Here is a 25126-nt window from a genome sequence, read left to right on the forward strand (position 1 = left end):
CACGGTTCCACGTAACGGTTCCCGTCGTTTCGCTTGATCTTCAATCCTTATGGAACCTTCTTAGCACTTGTTTATCACTTTGTTATCGACCTAAGGGACGTCGTAACTCTTCTTCAAAACATTCTTAAGGCATCACTAACCCAATACTCATGGTTTTGCCCGACACACTAACTTATAACTCGCTTTCCTTAGCATCTTCCTTTCCTTTACTCGGATGTCTTTGGAAGTCTTAATTAGGGCTATCAATTACTACTTCTTGCTTATCCAAACCTCGTATATGTCATGTCCTTCGTGAGTCTGTTAACTGTACACTAAGGGGAAATTTTCCGAGGTGTAACAGTATATTTAGTATATGTTAATAATTTCAAACATGTTTATCAAGGTTTTACTTCAAAAATAGTGGAAACAATTAATAACTAATTGTTTAAAATTATCAATGGTCAATTAATAAACATTATACTCCATTAAATCAATAAAATTGATTAATTAAATAAATAATCAATTACGTCTCAATTTTATGATCTATTTGGCTACACTTGCAATTATTTCCAAAAATTGATTACAAATTGAATTTCTGTTAATTATTGCATGAGTTAATTGCGGCTATAATTGAAATAGCCAACTATTTGCTATATGTTAATTAAGGTTATAATTGAAATAATCAATTTCTCTTTGCATTGGTCATTTTGTGAAATGGTTAATTAGTTAAAACATGACTATATCTAAGATGGTTAATTAGTGGCAACGATTTCTAAATTGGCTATTTGTTAAATTGATTAGTGGGAAAAATTTATATATATAAAGGGAAAAATTTGTACCACTAATCAATTTAACAAATAGCCAATTTAGAAATCGTTGCCACTAATTAACCATCTTAGATATAGTCATGTTTTAACTAATATATATATACACATGCGTATACATGTGTATATGCATATGATTGGGCCAAAGCCCTTTCCCCCTCTTTAAATCGGTCGGGCCCAATCCAATTTGGATTAATCCAGCCCAACAATGTGAATATACAAACATACAGACCAAACAGGTCTCATATGTTTGATGAGGGTTTCAACGGTGAAACCCTAGCCGCTCTTGTTTCCTATGCGTTGCTTCGGTCATCAACAGCCAAAAAAGGCAAATCTTTTCACGGGTTTTGCTTTACACAGTCTCTGCGTGGTCATTTAGGGTAAAGTATTCAATGTTTCACCCTCTTTCCATCATATGTCAACCCAAACGAGGTATAACCCCTCTTTTTCTTTTTGCTTTTGTCTATATCTAATTTTGAATACTTGATTTTTATTGGTTGATGTTAGTATGAGAGGGAACACAAGAGAATTCCTCCAAAAATCTCACATCGAAAATTAGGGCAAGGGTTTTCAGCTTTGGGGTTCTATATAAAGAACCCCATATTACACTTCAACAGAACAGTTCATGAATACACACACAAAAAGTCTCAATTCTGAGCAAAAATAGGTTCAATATACCTAGAGATCTAGCATGAGCTGGAACCTTTAATTTATTGAATCTTTTAATTAAATTTTAACTAATTTTTTGTTTATGGCTGAGCTTTTGGAGAAAAAGGATTTTCCAATTCCAAATTCGACCAAGGCTACACTGATAAAAATGGTAATTATTCGTCCTTTTAGTTTAAATTTCAATATTTGTGTTTCTTAGGTGTTTGCTTGCTTTATTTCCTATTTAGTTTAGTTATTGTTTCATTTAGTTAGCATATAGTTGTATGGTTTGCTTGTTAGCATAATTAGGTGTTGTCAGTATGTTTATGTAGACTACGTAGGCTAAGTTTAGTTCCCTATGGTTTAGTAGTTTATACATTACTTAGTTAGCTTAGATAAATATTTAGTCTAGTCATTATTCAGGCAAGCATGTTGTTTATCTTGTTTCACTATTAGATGGTGTCAATTTTAGTATAATTGCATGCTTAGGTTACCTTAATTACTTGTCTACTAGGTGCAAAGTTGTTTAGCTCATCTATGCTAACTTAACCAAAACTTACAGGGTCTAATCTTTAACATGCTTAGCTTTGAGTGTTGGAATGTTTTTGATGCTACTATTAGTTTAACCTTTCCATGAGCATGCTTAAGAATCTATCTAACATCTGGTCTACTAAAATGCTTATATGGTTTAGTCTAATCAATGATTCAAGTATGAGTTTAATTTAATCCTCTATAGTACATGTGTGTGGAGTTTAAATCAAAACTGGCATAAGAAATGTTACTATAGTCACTTGGGGCATGGTTTGAATTACTTTGATGAGTATAGCTTAATAGTTTTATCTTGAATCAATGTCCCATTTCCTGTAATCTTTGATGAACATCCTCTATTTATCTCAATTAATTTAAGCTTAACATGAATATAAGGGCCTGTCTAGTCTTGCAAATGACCATGTGCTTGTCAATATTGGTTTGTACAACTGCTTAATATCCCTTTATACACCTGAATCTATTATTGCTTCATTTCAAGTTATTCAGATTGGCTTGTGTGTGTTGACATATTGCTGAAAGATTTGACAGTGGCCCTGTCCTCAAGTTTTTGCTTATTTTGAGATGAAATATTGGTGTCTTGGTATGAGTTAGTGGTTATTGGGCTTATGAAACTGAAAATGATAGAAAGTCTGTGCTAATTCCTCACATGGGAATTCTATCTACTTTGTCCCTCATGTTCATGCTTAAACTGTTAAATAAGGTGCAACCATCTAGCTTAAATATTCATTGGTCTGAAACAGGTTTTAAAAAGGAGTTCAAAGTGGTTGTCACTTGATTTGAGGTAACATGAAATGTGACATATCTAGGCTAGAAAAGGTTTTGAGTTTCTCACTCAGCCTAGTACTACCCATCCTAGGCTGCTGGGTTTTTTTCTTATATAATCATAATACCATGGGATCTTCTTTGACCTCTGAAGGCATAAAGGGAATACCGAATAGGCAGCTTCAACAAAGTAGGTCTTAGTTTGATTTTCTCTCCCCCTCTTTGTCTCATCTTGTGACTGCCTTTGCCTAAAACATGTAGAGTTAGAGATTATTATCTTGATCTATTCAAGATAAGTAACACAGTCTGCATATGATTGTTGATAATGTATCTGATTCATCCTTGCCTATTTTGAAGCCTAGCTGCTATGTATTGGATGTTGTTGATTTAATTTTGTGAAAATGTTTGGATATAGATATATTGTAGGCATATAAGTATACACCTATGTGTTGATATTTGAAGAACATGTCATGTCCTGTAACTCTTGATAATCTGTTTTCTCCTATTAGAAATTGATCATTTTTTTTACTTTGCTTGAACTGCTATATGGTTATACATGAACCTCCCCTCTCATGCCCTATCCCTCTAACTCTTATATGTCAGAAATTACTTTTGAGAAACTAAGAAATATGTGATGTGACCTATTTTCTCTTGAAACAAATGATTCCCAACCTGTGTGCATCATTCTGCCCAAGTAGATTGCTCAGTCAACTCTTGCTAAATTGTGTTTTGAGACTTAGTGTTTGTTTATGCTAATGGATGTTGTGATAGATTGTACAAGTTCCACTGAGTTGAAGATTATAGGATTTCTTCTGCTTCCTTTTACTCTTTTTTTTTTTTTTTTTTTTGTTAGAAAATATGAAAAACTAGACCTTGAATGTTTGTGTGTTTAAGTGAAAATATGGTCATTCTGGTTAAATACCTTTGGGTCATGGATGAGCATGCCATGTTTAGGGATTCAATGAAATGATGCATTTTCCCCTCTTTTGTTTTGTTTCAAGCTTGTGCTTTGTCCTCGTTATTTTACTTCTTTTCTAGAGCTGCTCTAATAAGGAATATACATGGATATATTGGATATATACACTCTTTAAATACCTCGGTATCTACTACCTTGTATATCAGGTATACTCTTAATATATCACGCTGTTGTTAGGAATGAAATTTTTACCTGTCGAAATTGGGCTGAACCTAAGTACAACTAATGTGGGCCTTGTTTCTCTTCAATATTACTAGCCGCGTATTTCGTATTGGGCTCGTTTCTTGCCTTTTTTTTATGTATACAACTAGAACATACATGGCATATATATATATATATATATATATATATATATATATATATATATATATATATATATATATATGTATGTATGAGTGTGTAATTGTGATTGAGTATTTACACCTTTTAAATTATGCTTAAGTGATTTAGTAAGTCTAGGTACTTTGTAACCGCATTTCCCCTTTTCCCCTCCTTTGTCTTGCTTGAAATCGTCAACATGGGCCATTCGGGCATCTTCTTCATGAGCCACTATTGGGGCAGAGGCCCAATATTCTTTTTCCTATCGAGTCCGAGTTAGATGAGTATTATGAAGGCCCAACCATGGGCGAAAATGGTCAACTGGTGGGCTTCGGTAGGCCCACCAGCCTAAACTCCCTTATTTCACTTCTTATTTATATTTGTGTGCATATATGTATATGTATATGTAAATGACTTGTATGTAATTATTGAAACGAAATGGTTAGGATTTAGAATTTCGCGTAGAAGTTAGAGTCGCGAACCCACAAGCCCACAACCCCTCCCTCATTTGTATTAAATTTTTTGTCAAATATGTACAAATTATTAATTAAGAAACTAACAACTTTAAAGAATTAGAATCCCAACCCATAAGCTTCGAGTTCTGGCTCTGCCTCTGTCTAAAATCTATTAAGAAGACTACCTAGTGTCGAGACGGTCTATGACCCGAAAGACACTGCATCCCACTATGTGCTAATTGGAAAAATTTTAAGTGCTTATTTGCTAAACTATTATCCATAGGCGAAGGGGGGAATTAACCGTGTTTTGTTTTGTAGATGCATCCTAACTTAAAATTCAACATGGTTCTCAAGGCACCCGATATGCTAAAGATTTGGTGGGGTTGGATGACTGGGGATGAACAAAAGAAAGTCACAAGTTGCTTAGGAAGCTTACCCTCTTTGTTGACTATGAAGGGTTGTAGTGAGTTAATCAAGGTGATTGCCAAATACTGGGACCGAGATAGAATAGTGTTCAGGTTTGGAGATGATATAGAGATGGCCCCGACTTTGGAGGAACTTCGTGATGTCATAGATAATATTGGGACTTGCCTAAGAAGGAGGAAGAAACTCGACCAAAACCTTCAAATACCACATAAGCCTACCCCCAACCAAATACTAAAAATGCTATCCCTATCCCATGACAATATATTAGGTCCAACCGTAGCCTTTAGGGATGTGTCCAACAGATTTGGAACCTAGAGAGGATTTTTAGAACACCCTATAGAATTCAAAACCTTTGCTGAGTGGGAAGCTACCCGACCTTTAGCCTTTTCCATTTGCCTACTAGGACTTATGGTGCTCTCAAAAGAGAGATACCAATCCATAGACACCCGAGTCATTTCAGTCACCCATGCCATCTTTCATGGCATAACCACAAATGGAGAAATCAAATACTTTAACCTAATCCCCATAATCCTTGTTGATACGTACTGAGCCCTAAGCTTATGTCAAAACCATTATAAATATTTCCAAGGAAGCAACCTACTCCTACTATGGTGGATCATTAAGAATTTGAACAAAGTCGAGGGTACCCAATACTTAGGCAAGCAAGCGGCAAAAGACAACTTGTACACTCATTGGCCGGACTTCGAATGACAAACCAAAAAGAGTTGGGACTTCATCTTTCCTAGGCTTAGGGAAGATAGCATACAATGGATGTTCGCCGATTTCATATCCGACTCGGTTGTAGTCAAGGGGAGAAAATGTACATTCTTGCCACTTATGGGAGTTCGAGGGATTCACCCTTATGTGCCTACTCGAGTTTTGAGACGATTTGATAGGACCCAATTCATACCGCAAGTGGTGAACATGAGAGAGATCATTATTAATTATGAGGAAGACAAGATCCAAAAGGGTGGAAACATGGTCCGAGAATGGAATGGTCGTATCAGTTGGGGTCCAAACACTTTAGCGGATGATAGGTTTCATCCTGGGTGTGACGAGGACTATAGAGATTGGTTAAGGGCCCACTTGTAAGGCACCCTTACTCCTAGTCCTATTCTTTATCATTGTATCTAAGATAAGTCTTCAAAGGGTTAGATCAAGACCCGTTTGACCCAAAGGAGAGCCAATGATAGGGATGCCAAATATTTGGAGAAGATTGAGTATGATCAAGCCATCATAGCTAGCTTGACACGTGAGTTGGAGTTCACACATGATTGCTTGTTGGAGCTTGACGATCGAGTGAAAGACAATGGATGACACTGCACCTATGACCTTCACAGAGAAAGGGTTCTTGATAGATGTCATGCTGACATCGACTCACCTCCAGATCTAGACCGCCTTTCGAAGGGCCTACAAGGCGAGGATTAGGAGAGCCTCATCATAATCCACTGCAGGACACTTCTGCTAATTCTACTTTATGCTCATTATCTTTTGTAATCCCTTAGGGGAAAATATTATTAATGAAAACTATGATTTATAGGGCAATGGTTTAATGCAAATGACACATTCATGTTTCAAATCGATTAGGATGACTATGCTTTAGAAATGCGAGTAGCATAAATTACTTCATGACTATATGATTACATGCTTATGTGCTTCACGAATTTCGTTTAAATGATTGGTTGATCTAATGTTCTGATTACTATCCCAAAGAAAAACGCAAAGAAATACTAAATAGACAAAAGCACTGGAAAAAAAAAGTAATCCTTTGCATCTCTTTAAAGGTTGATTTGCTATCATGGACGCACAAAAGAACCAAAGTAACAATACTTCTGTGTTCAATGCTGCTAGAGAAGACGACGGACCACTTTGTAGGAAGATTTGTAGGATAGAGGGAAAGATCAAGTTGGTTCGAGCCAAGATCAAAGAGACCGACCAAATTTTGGACTTAGCTGGGAGCTCACCCAAAGAGACTATGGAATTGAAGCAATATCAAAAGAACCTTTCAAACAAAGTCAAGGAAATCGCACGAAGCTACGTATCTTTGATAGTCAAAACTGAGACTCCTAGGGAAGAGACTGAAGATCCCGACGAGGAATCTGAGCCACAGAAACAAACCTGGCCATCTAAAGAGGCCACCATCGCCGCCTCTGCAGCCTAAGCTGATAGCTACGAGGTACCACAAGGACTCACTCATCCACCATCGCCAACTTAGAGGGCAATCGCTCTCAAAGTTCTTGCTTGCCCTTACCGTGTCACTCCAAAATATGTGGGATGTGAAGAGGTCTTCGAAAAGATAAAAAGTGTAGGGGCCCCCATGTACTAGCTAATGAAAAGCTACCGCCTTTCACTCCGCTTTACGCACACAAGAGATGCCCTTTCCACAAAAACCAACCTAGCCACACTGCTGACTAGTGCATGGCCTAAAGAAGAAGGATCGTGAGGATGATTGATGAGAAGACGATCCATAAGTTATGGGGACCCCAATCTTTGTTGGTCCATGACACAGTCACTCCAAATGAAGGAATCACTTTGGACACCCACATTTGGCGTTACGACTTTACTATCTTCAAAGACTAGTATGCCAGTATTTTTTAGAAGTTAGAAAGCACTAGGAAGATCAATCCAGTCAAGACTGCTTGGAAATCCTCACCTAACGGGCCAAGCCAAAGAAGGATCTGCTTGTTTCATTCGGGAGAGCTTGAGCACGGTATTGAAGAATGCAAAGCTTTCAAGTTTGAGTTGAAACATTTGGTCCACACTGGGGAAATTTGGGTAGTGCTCCCACCCTGCTAGTAGGAAGTGGGGCCTTCGGCCAAGCGCGTGGTTGTAGGGATAACAACCCGCTCTGAACTCAAAAAGAGGTCATATTTTGGGTAGATTTGGGGATCCCTTTTGTGATTTTAAAGTCCCCCACCCCCCCTCAAAATATATATGTAAAAGAAACTATGTCCGACCTGATGTCCTAAGGAGAGATACGTCGGATGCCCTTATTGGGCCTGGTGAGAAGCTTTTGGGTAGAATAGATTTAGGAAAAATATATATTTTCTATGTAAACCGAACTACGGAAGGGCCTGATTTCTGACGGAGGGATATGTAGGCAGTCTATGTAAAACTCCGTCCCCATATTATATAAAATACATATTTTCCAATAGTCATTTTAGAAAGTTGCTTAAAGCAAGTCAACCGTAGACTTCCAAACCAAAGTCCCCAAATGACTCAAGAGAGCCAAAATACCTAAAGCTTCGAAATAGAGGATCAATCAAACGTTTGAATCAAATACATGAATTTTATATGTTTTATGTGCTTATGTGCTAATTATATGTGCTATCTTGCATTATCAGTTATTGTCTAACGTGTTACCATCATTTGCCTTTGAGTTATTTTTCTCTTATAGAAAAGGTTGGTTTGTGTTATTCCACGCTGGCATACTTCATTAGATTGAAAGCCGCAATAGCATCCCATTCCGACAAGACAAAGGCAAAGAAAAGATGACTGGTACTTCGAAAGATGAGCACAACAAGAATGAACTTGTCATCAGGCATTTAACATCCCCTAACCTATAGGAACCCTCGCACTCTGAGGATGTAATCAACATGCTCCTTGAGAAAGTGGCTGACCTTCAAGAGAAGGTCTCGAGAGCTGAAATGGCCGTCTTTGCCAAAGAAGCACCTGTTGAGGAAAGACCGCCAAAGAAGCACCTGCTGAGGAAAGAAGACCTCCACTACCTTTTCTATCTCTAAGCTCACCACTATCTGACCATTTCTCCACCTACCCTACTGGAACAATACCATTCCCTACTGAACCAGTCACATCTTACCATACCCCACTACTACTCAACACTGTCCAAATCCCTGGAACCACCCACTCTATGCCATCATATCAAGCACCTCAACCCGCTCATACCAAACCCACTATACGCCCAAGCAGCATTTCTCTACCGACCTAAAAAAATACCCAACACCTAAAAGCCATCCCGCATACCCAATTATCTCCTTCCATACTCCTGTCATGCCAAGCACTTTCTCCCTAGATCACTATGAGCTTGATCGTTAGGAGGAAATGGAAAAGGCTTGGAGAGCCAAGCAAGATAGGCGCAACAAAGAAATAGAGCTCAAAATGGCATAAATATTGGAACAGTCTGCAGGAGCTACCCACAAAGCAACGGATTTGAGCTATAATGATCTCTGTATACATCTGGGTTTAGATCTGCTTGAGGGTTTCAAAATGCCTGAATTCGATATGTTCAATGGAACGGGCAACCCTAAGGTCCACTTGCGAGCTTATTACGACCAAGTGGTCTGTGTAAGAAATAATCTCGCACTCATCACAAGCCTGTTCAGCTGAAGCTTAACTGGATAAGCCTCAAAATGGTTCACTACACAAGATATGCACCGATGGGCCACCTGGAAAGACATGGCGGAATCCTTTATGGAAAGATTTTGATATAATGTTGAAACAGTTTCAGACTGGTACTACTTGGAAAAGGTTAAGAAGAAGTCTATCGAGAACTACAGTAGTATGCGAGATGAAGGAGGGCTGAAGCTGCCCAGGTGCAACCACCAATGAGCAAGGAAGAATTGGTCTCCGTTTTCATCCGGTCACAAGAGACTGACTTTTATGACCAAATGCTATCAATGGCCTGGAGGTCGTTTTCTGAATTAGTCAAGATGGGAGAGACCACAGAAGATGGTCTCAAATCTGGAAGAATCATAAGTGTGGCAAGCAAAACCACTGGTCAAAGAACCGTGGGACTTATTAGGAAGAAATAGGAAGATGTGGTAAACGTTTCCCACACATCTAGCCCAAAACCCTAAAAGAGAAAGGAGCCGTAATCTCCCGTTGAAGTTTACCAATCACCACCACCAAGTTCTTACTTACCCACACCCTACAGCCCCGTGACTGTCTTTTATGTACAATCTAATTTCCAAACACCGTCGCAAAATTACCAAACTCCACAGACAAATTTCCAAATGGCACCAAACTACCAAGCTCTAAAAACAAATTTCCTAAATTACCAAGCTCCCTAGCCAAACTACCAAGCTCCCACTATCCTATAGAGCCCCACAAAACAACCCCCCCCCCCCACCCACGAATTACCAAAATCAGCCACCTCCAAACACATACAACTTGCCATGTCCCAATTTCGAGAAGAAGCCCGCTCGCGTATTCACTCCATTAATGGAGACGCGAACCTATTTTTAGCTACGCATGTTATGAAAAATATCCCTAGCTATGAAAAAATAAATCTATTGCTAACTTGTACTTACACTATTCGCTACGCATGCTATGAAAAAAAATAAATGACTAAAGTGTTTAGCCATAAAACTTTTCCTATTTAGCTACGAGTTACTTTATAGTTGTATATACATAATATTATCGACTGCTAATTTAATTAGTTCATGATTAGCTTGTTAGCTAGTTCATGCACTACGAAAAGAGAAGAATATAATTAAAGTAAGATGCATATAGTATATTGGGTACATGTTAGAGAATATTATATCCAGCTATCATACAATTTTATGTAAGTAAGTTAAGTAAAATAAAGAAGAATCATTTCTTCACTCGTCTTCAGAGAGAAAATGATTGATTGGAAATTTTCTTCCTCCTTTCGAGATATACAATAATTTGATATCAGAGCATACATAATTCCTAGATTCGAGTCTCATCATCACCCTTGATCATTAAAAAAAAAAAAAAAAATCACATGTTTGGCCAATTAATTTTTTTCGCACTTGGATTGACTTTTGAAGACATAATTAAGTATATAAAAATGTATTCTCTCTAATAGCTTAAACTTTTAGATGAGATGATCAGACAAGTCAATATAGTATCAGAGCAAATTGTCTTGAGGGACATGTGAAGAATCCGAATTTATAAAGATTCAAAAGAATGAATCTTTAGAATGAAATGATGTGAACGAGATTAACTATGAGAACGATGGGCTGGAGAACCACCAAATTGATGAAACTATTTTAATAGCTGGAACTACCAGGACTTTAAAAAAAATTTGAGGAATTATATATATATTTCTTTAGGAGAAGAGCACGAAATAATTTTGAGGAATTATTAGTTCAACCTTTATGCCACTAGCAAGAGCGCTATTGGATCTATATTAGTGGATCAATTCCAGGTAGTTCTTCAAACCACTGAAGGCTGATCATTATTCAATTCTGCAATTGTAGATTAATTTGTTGAAGGCAATGCTGCACCATCACAATAATCATGTGTAGAAAACTTAGACCGATTTGTTTCTATTGTTCCCTACACAATATCTTCACTTCTTCAGTCCTATTTTCAACTCCAAAAGAGTGGCTGCTGCAGTAAGAAAGATGAATTCTAATCATATTTTTCCCTTTTGTTATCAAAAGAAAAGATATGCTTCTGAAAATCTACATCTCTATTTACAAAGAAGTTATTACTTCCCAAATCATGCAATTTGTAACCCTTTTGTATTTCCACGTATTCGATGGATCATATTGCTTTCCTTGATCTTGTAGCAAAATTATCTCTCTTTGGTAAAATTACCGACAAAACATAAGCAACCTAAGCAATCTCAAATGATCTAGTTTGACTGACTTATTGTACAACAATTCGTGCGGTGGTTACCCATTATCTAATATTGGTGTAAAAAAATTATTTATCAAATAAATTATTTTTCTAGACAATCTCCCCAAAATCAAATTTGAACTGAACTTTGAAATTTTAGTGCTTTTGCAACCTCTGTAATATATATGCTTATGTTTTCTCTTTTCAACACCATTTTGTTGGAGTGTACGTATACCTATTATAATGTACGATCCTAAATGAAGACAATAACTCATTACATTTGAAATTAAAGAAAATTTTGTACCATTATCAACTCTAAATATCTTGATGTTAACAGCAAACTAGTTATTTAGAGATGAAATGAATCTTTCGATGCAAGTATAATGTTACACTTTAAATGTGTCAAATAAACTTAAGTCTATCTACTAAAATAATCTACTATATAATAACATAAGATTAATTTGCATCATAAGTTGGTAATGCCCGTGTGGTCCCCATACATCTAGATGTACAAGCTGAACATACTTTCTAATTTACCGCTACTGACAAAAAATTTCAATCTACATCGGGTTACCCTTGGACACATTCTCACAGTGTACCTATATTGTATTATTCATCTTGTTCTTCAATAGTTATATATATTGCATTGCTCCTATTGAATCATTCCCTAATCTCATTCGTCACAACATTGAATTATCTTCTTTCATGAGTGTTCCGGTTGCAATTGCTATTTTCTTCTGTAATATGTAGAGTCCATTGCTCTGTTCACCAAGTTATCATTTCAGAGCTCCTAAAATATACAAAGTCAAGATAGAATTTGATAGAGTAGGAAAGGTCCTTAGTCAACTTTGAGACGGAGGTCAAATTAAAATCTGAAAAATGTGAACATCTTTGATGAATAATTTTTTAACATTACTGCATTTATTGTATGAGTTATTTGTGATATATTTCACATAGGTAATTGTATTTCCTTTCCTGTTGACCTTTTATGCATCTTATCTCATTTAACATTTCCTTACATGGCGTTGTAAGAAGCTCTTGAATCATCTCAAATAACTGGATAAGATAATAGAAAAAACATATCTGCCACATTTAATCAAGAATCACTTGTTGAGGACTTATCCAACAGACTTAGAGCCCGTTCGACTTAGCTTATAAGTTGCTAAAAACAGCTTAGCTTTTTTGAGTGTTTGGCTGGCCAGCTTATAAGTCATTTTGTGCTTAAAATAAGCCCAAAAAAATAAATTGGCCCGTTTGGCTTAGCTTAAAAAAAACAGCTTATAAGCTGTTTTAGCTTATAAGTCGAAAAAAAAAAGTTGGGGTAGCCTAACCATTTTTTTTTTTTTTTTATGCTCGCTTTCAAGCCTCATCCAAACAGCTTCTTTTATAGTTTCTTGTAGTGCTCCTTGTAAGAAAATGCCTTTGTGTTTGTCCTTTTGATGTATTACTACTTTAATGCAGTGAAATTGTTTGCATATGGTCTCATTCCACTAGGCTAATTTTTTTTTTTTTTTTTTTTTGGGCTCTTGCAATTCGGAGAATATTCAATGATTTTGAAATTCTCCTTCATATGTCCTTAATTGATAACTACAAAGTTCATATATCAAACCTACTTTGTTTACCTTTGAATTTCTTGGCCCCTTCCTGATAACAATATTTAAGGACTCCTTAACATTTACAGTTATTTCGAAAACGCTTTGGCCTTCTTCTTGAACCATCACTGCATAAGCTTGTTTTTCCAAAAGTAATTGGTGTTTTCAACATAATATCATTCCTTATACATATAGCTTTCGTTCAGCCCCATTTAAATTGTAATAGTCATTATTGTAGTATGTGTCCAATGTATGGTCTAGACTGCTCTGATGTTTAAAGTTCTCGATATAGAAAAGGTCTGTTGTTTGCATTTGATATCCTATTACAAGTATACATGACTTCGCATTTAGGTCATTACTATATCTTATCATCTCAAGACTCAATTATATCAGATCAATCATGTTATCTGGGTCGTAAAATTTCCCTTCACCTCACCTATGCAAATCTCAACTAACGCTTCAAACAAAACCAACCCCCCAACCCCCACCACACACATACCCAAAAAAAAAAAAAAAATAGTTTCAAGGGGAGGTGGAGAGAAGGAGAAAACCACCAATTTCCTCATGTATTTTTACCTGTCACAATAGCACTAGAATGATGATCGTGAAAGAGGAGACTCGTGTTATTCGCTTTGCAGTACGCGAAAAATTGAAAACCAATATCTTCTAGTATTATCTAAGCCACCCGACAGGAAGGTCTATGCATTTGTAGTCTTATCAGTAATGTTACAGGAAGGAGCATCAGCACTAAATTATGTCACAGATTTGAAACATTTCTTTGGAAAATTTCATTGTAAAATTGGACTAATCTGCAATGCTTGGCTGGTAACCTTGTATTATGGCAATTGATTCATGGTTCTTGATGTTCTGCTTTCCAAAAGGATGATGTCCTTTATACCATTGTTTCTGTTCCATCTCAATCTAGAACGATTCAGTTCTTCCTGTCTTTTATTGGCGTGATATCTCGTGTGGTGATAATTGTTAATTGTTCGAGCAATTATGATAATTGTTAGTTGTTCAAGCAATCTATAGAGACTTGGCGGTGTCTGGACTAAGAAGTGTGAAAGAAGTTTCATTAACAGCACAACTTGAGTAGTTGTAAGGAAAATAATTTACAACAATAAATAAGATAAATTATTTTCCTCCTTTTGATGGAAAACATTTACTACTCTCTGTACAAAACACAATGTGCACTGTGGTGTCAACTTCATTTTACGGGGAAAGTTTACAAAACTCCTCTACTTCGCTTACCGTTCATTCCTATTTGATTTTCCAGTACTCTTCAATCAACAACGAAAAATTCCATCATTCTAAGTTCTCTTTAAGTGGTTTGGTATGATGCAAAGTATTTTATCAAAAACATACTTTCTCAAAGTTTCAAAATTTAAACGGAGTGGGAACTGGGGATATTTGTCAGAGATGCTCCATAATAACCAGTATAAAGAAAAACAAATTGATATAGCTAAATATAGCAGCCACATTAGCGGTTGATAATTTTAGAATGACATCTATCCCTTTATAATATATAATCATAACACCTTTTGGCAGCTTCAGACCTGATCTCTGTCATAACACTTGATCAATAAATAAACTTTAAAAACTAGATGAATAAACTTAACAGTAAGTCTGGAAAACCTCCTAGATAATGACCAAACTCAGAGATTATTACTCCCGCAAACTTTTGGGAATTTCAAAAATAAAACTGATTGTTCTTTATCAAATATTATTTCACCAAGCATTATACAATTTAAATCACTACCAATGAACAAGTAGAGAGTTCCAGAGATACAAAGTAAGAAAAATGGCAAAAAACAAACACAGCTCTCTACTTTCAGAAGAACTAGAACCAATTTATATAAGTTACACCTGAAAACATAAATGGGATACTCTAATAAATAGGCTAAGAGCCGCACAGATGCCCCAATTGCAGCTGCATGCAAAATCTACAAAACCAGGCTTTCCCAGATTCGCTCTATCCTTTCGTAAATGTACTTATCTATTCATCAGTAACACAACCCTTGGAAGCGGATTGCACATTTTTTATGTACTGCAAGAAAAAGAAAATTTGTCAAACATTACAATGTTTGCGTTCAATATCTCTCCACTGTCAAGTATTCATGTACCTTGTAGAGAACCCCTCGGTCAGCCTTATATGCAGGGGGCGTCCAATTCTTTCTACGCTGCTCCAACACCTCATCTGATAACTGAACGTCCATTTTCTTTTTCTGAATGTCAATTGTTATTATGTCTCCATTTTGAACAAGACCAATTGGACCTCCTTCCTGGTGAGGGTTTGAATTATGTGATTCTCAATGACAATAAAACAAGATCGTACAGATTCCTATACGTCACTATGAATGTTTATATACTAAGACTGTTATCACCACAGCTACGGGGACATCCATAGCTGCTTCTACGACATGTTTTTGTTATACAAAATACAATATTTAACACTTAATAAATTAGACAAGTCATGTCTTCATGAGCACACTCAAACTAGGTGGAGGGGAAAATAACACTAGAAAACAAATGAGGAAAACTCTGGCTACTAAAACCGGTGATTCTCCTCTTAAAACACATTGCATTTCGAAACTCAAGATGGGAACATTAGTGAAGAAACTTTGGCAACTAAAAGCTAGTGATTGCTCTCTCAAAGCCCGGAACTGTTGGTTGCACAAATTTAACAGCTGAAAGGTACTTTAGGATCTAATAGTTCAATTACAACGCAAACATTTCCTGACTAAAGTGCCATCAAACTTTTCACTGGCACTTTTACAAGTAAAACTCTTAACTGTGTTAGGCAGGTTATATTGCAGTTGAACTTTAAATGCATTACGGGAGGTGCTCATAGCGGGTGGCATCTTCTTTTATTTTTTGTTTCAATACAAGAAATCCCCGAGGGACAGTGGCGAAACAGTCGAATCTCAGTGGATAATTGCCCCCCAACCCCCACCCCCGAAACTGCAAAGTTTTTGTCTGCAGCAGGGTTCTAACGTGTAAAGTGCGCCTAATCAAGGGTGGGATCTTTTTTTAACCCATTATATAGATTACTAGGATATTAAGGCGGCTCAGAAGTTCCTGAAAGCTGCAAAATATAAGCTGTAATGGTCAACCAGACAACATAGTGAAAGGAATATGGTTGGCGGAAAGGAACAAATTCTTCATGATGTAAAAGAAGCAAAAAGTTTAGAAACAAAAATGAATGCACCTGTGCTTCAGGACATATATGCCCAACAACATATCCATGAGAACCTCCAGAAAATCTTCCATCAGTAAGTAATGCAACTTCCTGTTGTTCAGAAACCAAGTAAACATTCAGCAAGGCAGAGCACCAAATGGTACTGAGTTAAGGCCATGTAATAAAGTCAAAATGACATACTAATAGAGAGACCATAACAAATACAGGTCATCTATCAATATTGACTTTAACAGCAGTAGAATAGACAAGGAAGAAAAAGATCTCGCATTACTTACCTTCCCAAGACCTGCACCCATAATTGCACTTGTGGGTGTCAGCATTTCGGGCATACCTGGACCTCCCTTAGGTCCCTCTCCTCGAATGACTACAACTTTTCCCTGAAATATTGTACACACATTAAGAGTCTAGATACCAGATATCCAACACATTGGAACTGGCTCAAAAATTAGCTCAAACTATTGCAGCCAGTTACTATTCAAGAAACAAGGCAAGAACTATATCACTAATAACTGACAATTTCAGCATTCTAGAAGAGAACCCAGAGCAAAACCATGCTTAAAAGGTACTTTGCTGCTAGGCAAATCCAATCGAAGTCTAGGAGACCAAATGCAAGCTGAAACAGAAGAAATTAGCAGAAGTAACTCTAAGTGGCATGATACTTCAACAAAGTATCCACTTTACCTATCTGAAGTTCCGACAAGATGTGTTTAGTTACAGCAACTCATCCCAAAAAGGAAAAAGAAATATAATTACAGCAGAGACAATAGGGCATACAACAAGACAAATAAAAGAAGCCAAGATTCCATCTTTTCTTCTTTGCGACCTACTTATCAAACACCTACTCATGTTTTAGATGTTTCTGTTGGGAAAATTATTGTCATGCATAAACACTGAGCCCGGGAAGAGAGGGTAAACCCATAAAGAACACAAGACCATTGCCTCAAGAAATACATGAAAGAATAGGGGGAAAAAAAAAGAGACCACTGCTAATTTCCATAGTAGTAATAGGCTAACAGGCGAGCGCTTAGGCAAAAGAGCCCAAAGCAAAAGGCTTTCGACTATTGATATTTTCATATTGTTTTAATCATTAAAAATGCCTCTAAAAGGAAAAATCTTGAAATTGATTCATCCAAGATAGTATTCAATTGCAGTAAATGTTTGTAACCCTTTTGTCTAGTTGGACTTCAAGAGATTCCAATATTTACTATTACACAGCGCACCAGTGTCGTTTGAGCTATGAATGCTACTCAAAAATTGACATTTTGCACTCATATAGTTTCCTCCTCACTCCATTCCCTAGTTTAATCAGGATAGAAGTAAATGAAAAAAGACCGAGAAAAGGATTAACTGGCTTGCCTTAAAACTCGAAGGATCTTCTGAGATAGCTGCAAGCATAGCCTCCTCTCCTTCAAACACTAGGGTGGGGCCTGATGAACAAGTTCCCCTGATTGTTTATATTTCCAAGAGGCAAACAAACAGTACCAAAGACACCAAATATTAAGTTCTAAATAAAGAGAATGTACCAGAAAAGTATAGCCCTTCTTTTCCAGTGATCTTTGCCACGCTGCCCTCTGGAGCAAGATTCCCATACAATATCTGGATGTGGCCTGTTTCTTTGATGGGGTTTGAGAGTGGTCTTATAATTTGCTAGAAGGAAAGATGGACAAAACTGAGTATCTGTATTTCTAATTCACTCAGGAGTAAAAGACCTATGACAAAAATTACTGCAACACATGGGAAGCAGCCATTGGTAAAAAGACCTACCTGACCTTCAGCTAAAGAAGGAAATAGCTTTGCATTTTCAGCCAGAGTCTTCCCTGTGACTGCAAATCAAAAGCAAGTGAAATGAGTGCCACCAATTATTAGATGACCAGTAGAACACATATCTCTTAAGCATCAAAGCAAATACCAGTCATACAGTCCCCATCCATATACCCAAGCTCTAACAGGTGGCGGATGACTGCGGGTGTACCTCCAATCTAAATAATTAAGCTCATCAATTCATCAGAACAAAATCAACAGCACTGAATGCGCGTATAACCAAAACTAAAAATGAATTGGCAAACATAGTATTGAACAAACCTTGTGCACATCCTCCATAACATATTTTCCACTAGGCTTCAGATCTGCAAGGAAAGGAATCTCATCGCTAACCTTTTGGAAGTCATCTAGAGTTAATTCCAAACCAACAGACCTGTGGAGATACTAGTCATGACTCACATACTCATCCCAAAAGTAAAAGGGAACTATGCAGAAATTTGCTTACCTTGCAATAGCAATTAAATGTAATACAGCATTGGTAGATCCACCAAGTGCCATGACGATTACCATTGCATTTCGGAGTGACTTTTTTGTGATGATATCTCGAGGTTTCAAGTCCATCTTTAACAATTCCAGAAGATATTTTCCCGCTAGGCGGCATTCATCCAACTTCAGTGGGTCTTCAGCAGGTGTGGAAGAGCTTTGGGATTGAAAAGGAGGTGAAGGAAGCAATATTAGCAATGATTCTTGTTAAACAAAGTAGTGCTACATCACATTTTTCTACCTATAAGGGAGTGACATGCCCAATGCCTCAATAGCAGATGCCATCGTGTTTGCTGTATACATTCCACCACAAGCCCCCGCACCAGGACATGAATTACGAACTACATTCATCCTCTGTTCATCACTAACAGCACCACTAACATACTCTCCATACACCTGTAAGTAACACCAAAGCAGAAAAAATGCTATCACCAAAGTTCTTCCAGAATTGAAGATTGGTGATTGAAAAATCTTAGGCTAAAAAGCTGCTTTTTTAAGTGAAGACATTAGAACAGCAAACTAACAATTTACACATACCTGGAAAGCAGATACTATATCGAATGTGTGCCCTTGAAAATGACCAGGCTGTACATCAGAGAAAAGGTAAAGGATCAACAATAATTCAGAAGCAAGCAGAACAACATGTGATGCAGTAAATGCTCCTGAAATATCATTTTACCTGTCATCATGAGAGTAAGAGTGTAGAGTTGTTAACCATTTATATTGTCTTTTATTTAGCATTATTTCTAGAAAGTTGGTCACCGTTGTGATTAAGCATTGAGGTAATTGATGTATTGGCATTTTCTAGTTGTTATCAGTTGTATCTTGGAGAACATTGGCGGCGGCAGCATACAGCAGACATTTAGAAGCTCACAAGCAGCTTACGTATTCTCTAATTTTTCCCATTTTTTCTCTCCTTCCAGCAGTTAAACCCTAAAAGATGATATCTCCCATTCATTCTCTCTTATTCCAGTTCTCAACCTCTAAAAGTTCCCCCACCTTCTTTCAGTGGCGGAGGTAGGATTTTTATCAAAGGGGTCGAAATATGAATAGGTAAACACGCGAAAATTAAAGAATGATAAACAGGGCGGGTCGGTGCGGCAAGGGAAAGACTAACCTAAACCTGCTAATTTTAACTCGCCTTTTCATGATGTCCCCTTTAACATTTCTTCCTGCTTTTGCCCTGCTTCTTCGAGTCTTCTTAAACTTTTCGCGCTTTCTTTTTCCTTTCACTTTGCAATTTTCTACTCCCTTCATCCCAATTTATGTGATATAGTTTGACTGGGCACGGAATTTAAGAAAAAAATGAAGACTTTAGAATCTTGTGGCCTGAAATAAGTCAAAGATATTTATGTGGTTATAGATCATCTCGTTAAGCGTAAAAGGTAAAGTTTAAAGTTAAATTGTTGCCAAATGAGGAAATGTATCATTCTTTTTGAGACGGACTAAAAAGGCAAGTGTATCACATAAATTGGGACAGAGGGAGTACTTTATTTAAAGTTTTTTACTTTTTTTCTTTCGAATTAGTGCCCGTTCAATCATATCATATAATATCGTTGAAAATGACCAAGGTTCTTGAATGGAAAAGAAATTGATATGATTTATGAATGAAAGAGAAATCGAAACGAAATAATAGAATCTAAATGTAATCCCTAATATTGGGGAAAAGGTAGAGGATATACGAATAAAAGTAGTACTATTTATTATTTTGTTTAAATATGCTACATCTGTTATAAAATCAGCTGCTATTGAAAAAATTCAAAATAATGATATTAATATAAATACTTTCTTACTAACAATTTGAATATTCTCTTTATACTTCTGTATTTGTATCACAGTTCCTACGCTACAACGTTATAGGATATATGAAAAATATATAGCATGACAAACCAACAAATCAAAGAACAAATTAATCTAAGCAAATAGCAAGAAATATTTAAAGTTGTACATTAACAAAATGCAAGAAACAGATAGAAAATTAAATCCTACAGTGATTGGAAAGAACGGGAAGATGAAAAATTATACATGGGCCTTGCTCTAATTCATGGAAGATGAAAAATTATACATGGGCCTTACTTTTAAATGCTGGAAGATATCTGGAAATGGGACCATTTAATGTACCTTTTATCCTTGTGCAGGATAGCAATGGGGCCAAAGCTAAAAGAAGTGAAAAATTGGCAGTGACCGGGAATCGAACCCAAGACCTTGACGCGAACTTGAACCCTCTTGACCAATGAGCTATGCCTCTCAGTTGTGTCAAGGGGGTTCAATATGGTACATATATACTAAAAAATCAAAATCCACTTATATATACAGTGTAATTTTCCGGCGAAGCTACCCTAGCTCCGCCCCTGCCTTCTTTCCCTAGCAAGACAGCTTACAATATATAGATTTGTGGCTACTCCAGCTTGACATGTCCTATGCCATGTGGATTGCTCCGTCTCTAGGCCATCCATAACAAGTTCTCTTCCATTTTCATTTGCATTTTTGATGCAGCAAGACAATTTCTCCTTATTGCAATGAAAAATAACGACCAAGAGGTTTTAGCAGGTCGACATATACTTTTTTTTTTTCCGTGCTTTGTTTGTTAAAGTTCACCGAATATTTAGCAACTACATAATAATCTTATTAAAACATCTTTGAGTAATAATTTGTAAAAATACTTGTGGGTTTAAGAAAATATTTTTTACACGAGAAAATTTCAAGATAGAGAAGAAGCTTTGTCATGATTTGATTGAAAAAGATACATGCTCTTATGCTTTGCACCAGACAGCAGATCACAATCATCATGAAGAAATATCTTTTTCACTAGATATACAACTCCTTCACTCAAGCCATACTGAATACACCATACGAACTTCTACAATCAACATAAAAGATTTCCAAAGAATTTGACCAGTCTTAATACCATATCATGGAGTTTAGCAGGAAAGCCAAAAAATCCCTCAAATAAGACAAACAAGATCTGCTGCATACACTGTGCAAAACCATGTAAAAGTAGGTGCAAACGAGCCACATACACCACCATGTGGGTACCACAGATTCTGTAGAGGTCTTGTAAAGACTGATTTTCATATCAAGCACTTCCCTCTACTCTCATTTTCCCAGAACATCAAACAGATTTCAAATACGACACTGCTTCCGTTTCCAAATTCTTTTTCCATATTCCTGCCCGAAAGTTAAATATTCCTCGTCTCCTACCAAGTAAGTTGAAAACAAACTCCAAATGTATCGAACTAACTCTCTTCTCTGCTTCTCTTTTGATGGACCCAATGTCCTTCTTTTCCCCTACTTCTCTTATTAACTGTGGGAATCCTGAGTACATGAAATATACTATCGTAGCTATCTCTCTTTTTGTTTATTCTCCACAGTTATTCAACTTTCACTATTCTCAAAGAAATATTGAAAGGGGTGGAATGCAGTGGCGGAGCCACATGCATCCAAGGGGTGTCCGACACCCCTTCGCCGAAAAATTACACTGTGTAAATACGTAAAAAGAACTTTTTATGTAAATATACTGTGTTGAAACCCCGTTCGTATATTTACTTTTTTATATTATTTTTTTGAACAATATATTTACTTTTTTATATTTTGACACCCCTTATTAAAAATCCTAGTTCCGCCACTGGTGGAATAGTTCCAAGCAGCATCAATTTAGAATATAACGTTTACTTTACATGAAAAGAAGCTTTAGATGCACAAGAAAGAATAAAAAGGCAAGTGTTCCCATCTGACCTTAATGGTTCCACCATATATCATGATACTTGGCCTGTTTAGTCTTCCCATCGCCATAATTGTGCCTGGCATCTGTCGTATTACAACAAGAAGTTATCATTTTGAAGAGATAGAGCATGAAATGCAGCTGCAGTAGACAAGTAGAAAATAATTAGGGGGTTAGCTCAATGGTTTGGGTCCTCTTACCAAGAAGAGCCTCATTCTTTCACTCCATCAAGACTAACCAGTACCCACCTCACCAAACCGCCAAAAATAGAACTACATTACTATAGCATGGGTATATAGATAGGCATAAGTTTAGTGAAAGGGAACACCAAAAAAGCACGAAAGAAGCAAGTTGCAGGAAATTGTAAGCATTCCAGAAAGTTATATGTACTTAATCTTAAAGTGCTATGTGAAATTTTCTAATGTATTACAATTTCAATCGAGTGTGTTATAACCATGGGTGGAGCTAGGGGGTGTAAGGTCACCGAAAAATTACACTATATACACAAGATCAAAAAAATTCTTTTATGTATATATAGTAGATAGTAGATGTTGAATCATCTCGGCTTCTTCGTGTGTTTTACTTATAAGTGAAAATCCTGACTCGCCACGGATTATAACAACTTTTTTGAGAAAGCATGAAACATGTCAGATAAAAATATTTCGTGTTCTGAAGTAACTGCATAACTGAATAAATCTTCACAGGAAATACACCTAATATGCTGGAATTCATGTTTTTTGCTCTCTCAAATCAAATCAATCCTCAAACTTTTATAAAAAAATCTTAAAATTGATATACTGTTACAGACTAATTGGAAGTGTTGTACTTCCAAGAATCAATATTCATTCCATCAACCAAGAATCTTATCTACTCAAAGAAATTTAACATAGACAGGAGAGTGTGACTCTGACCAATCACCAATCAAAAAAACAAAAGGAGAGTGTGAGTCTGTACAAGGATGGCCAGTAACTTGTTGAAAGTAAAACAGCAAATGCATTAAATACATTTTTTAAATTGCAAAACCTACATTTTTTTCTCCACAATAATAGCAAAGTTTGCATCTTTTATTCAAGTAATAAACATAATAAGTTGCCCGTCATCAACTTTCATAATTCGTAATTGCATACTCTCGAACTCACAATTAAAAAAAAAAAAAAAAAAAACCCACAATTTCCCCAAAATATCAAGAAAATTAAATTTTAAAAAAAGATCAAAAAAAAAGGAAACCTTTCACAAAATCTTGCAAAAAGGATATAGCAAAAAAGCACTACCTAGAAGGAATCAATTCAGAAAGGAGTTACATTTATGCGCTGACAACGTATCAAATCAAAAATAATTCATACAAATCAGGTAGTTTAAAAGACAATCGCATGTACTGCCTCCGTCGACACACTTCCCCATTTTTGTCTATCCCAAAAGAATGTCACCTTTCTATAATTGAAAACAACTTAGCTTTAAAATTCTTCTTTTAGCCTTAATGAAATTATTTATAATCACACAAATATCTAAGGTTTATTTTAAACAACAAATTTCAAAAGTCTTTCTTTTGTTTCTTAAACTTTGTGTCTATTCAAAGGGTACCACATAAATGTACTCTTTATAATAAGCATTAATTGATAACCTGCAAATGTGGTAACTAACAATGTAAGATTCCTTACTCTGTCACTGCATATTTTTAAATTCTAGAAAAAAGAATAAAAGATGCTCACATTTTTATCACATCCAGGTATTGCAATATTGCCATCATACCACTGAGCAGACATGACAGTTTCAATACTATCAGCAATCAAATCTCTTGACTGCAAACTAAAACACATGCCTCTAGTCCCCATAGAAATAGCATCACTAACACCAATAGTATTAAACCTGAACCCAACCATACCAGCTTCTTGAACCCCTTCTTTCACAGCTTCAGCAAGCTCTAACAAATGCATATTACAAGTGTTTCCTTCGTACCAAACAGATGATATTCCTATCTGGGGTTTGTTCATATCGTCGTCGGATAATCCGACGCCGTAGAGGATTGCTTGGGACCCACCTTGGGACTTGGGTTCAGTTATACGGTTACTGTATTTGTTGAGTTTTTGAGTCTCTGGTGGCACAGTTTCTGATGAGGCGGCGGCTCGGATGGTAAGTTTTCTTGAGTGGGGCCTACATTTTGGGAAAAGGGTGTTGAAAGTTGGGGTGGTTGGGGTGGTGGTGGGGTATATAGGAGGGGAGAGTAAATGGGCTTGCATGGTAGTGGAGAGTGGCTGTTGGTGACGGCTGAGAAGCTGTTGGCAGGGTTTTTGTGGGGGATTAGAGGAACGGTGGCTTAGGCACTGAAAATAGTAACTGAATGGGACACGTGATTTGGTGGTTGTTGACAAAAATAGAGATTGTTAGTCTTTTGGACTCTTGAGTGAGATAAGGTCATATGAGTAGGTAAGGGTCGTTCGGCGGCAATAGTACTCAGTAATGCTGATATTAATTATACTGGATTATCTATTATTAATTGTTTCGTCTGATTATTTATAGTTATACACAGGACAAATATCAAATTGGGGTCTATTAGTTATAGAGTTCTTGGCAATTTGCACCCCTAATGTATATATCTTTTTTTTATTTACACCCTATCCTTTTATTTTTTATAATTTGCTCCCTAATGTATTCATCCTTTTGCAAAGTCATAAAACAACTCATTACTAAAGGGCTAAAACAGAAATAATATATTTTTAATGACATCACTGTGATAAGATTGATTCCAAAGATTCTATGGATAGATTGAGATGGTATTTTCAGTAAACTAAATGAATCAAAAATTCAACTTGGAATGTGCAACCAG

The 25126-nt window shown here is 36.5% G+C and overlaps 1 protein-coding gene across 2 annotated transcripts; it reads right to left on the minus strand.

The window, feature by feature from the left end:
* Nucleotides 1–14721: 14721 nt before the first annotated feature.
* LOC132041149 (dihydroxy-acid dehydratase, chloroplastic-like) lies at nt 14722–24765 on the minus strand. Of its 2 annotated transcripts, XM_059431964.1 has the most exons (14): nt 24012–24764; nt 22317–22388; nt 19119–19166; nt 18823–18977; nt 18544–18738; nt 18360–18471; nt 18187–18256; nt 18042–18100; nt 17801–17924; nt 17634–17704; nt 16553–16654; nt 16287–16367; nt 15202–15360; nt 14722–15125 (listed from the first exon to the last, which is right to left on the minus strand). In XM_059431964.1, exons 1-14 carry the CDS (start codon nt 24537–24539, stop codon nt 15075–15077), a joined length of 1827 nt encoding a protein of 608 aa, XP_059287947.1. In that variant the 5' UTR covers nt 24540–24764; the 3' UTR covers nt 14722–15074. The 2 variants fall into 2 exon arrangements, with proteins under 2 accessions (XP_059287947.1, XP_059287948.1); XM_059431965.1 differs by lacking the exon at nt 22317–22388 and having other exon boundaries at nt 24012–24765.
* Nucleotides 24766–25126: the final 361 nt, after the last annotated feature.

The sequence above is a fragment of the Lycium ferocissimum genome, chromosome 12 (genome assembly GCF_029784015.1).
Source record: "Lycium ferocissimum isolate CSIRO_LF1 chromosome 12, AGI_CSIRO_Lferr_CH_V1, whole genome shotgun sequence".
Lineage (NCBI taxonomy): Eukaryota > Viridiplantae > Streptophyta > Magnoliopsida > Solanales > Solanaceae > Lycium > Lycium ferocissimum.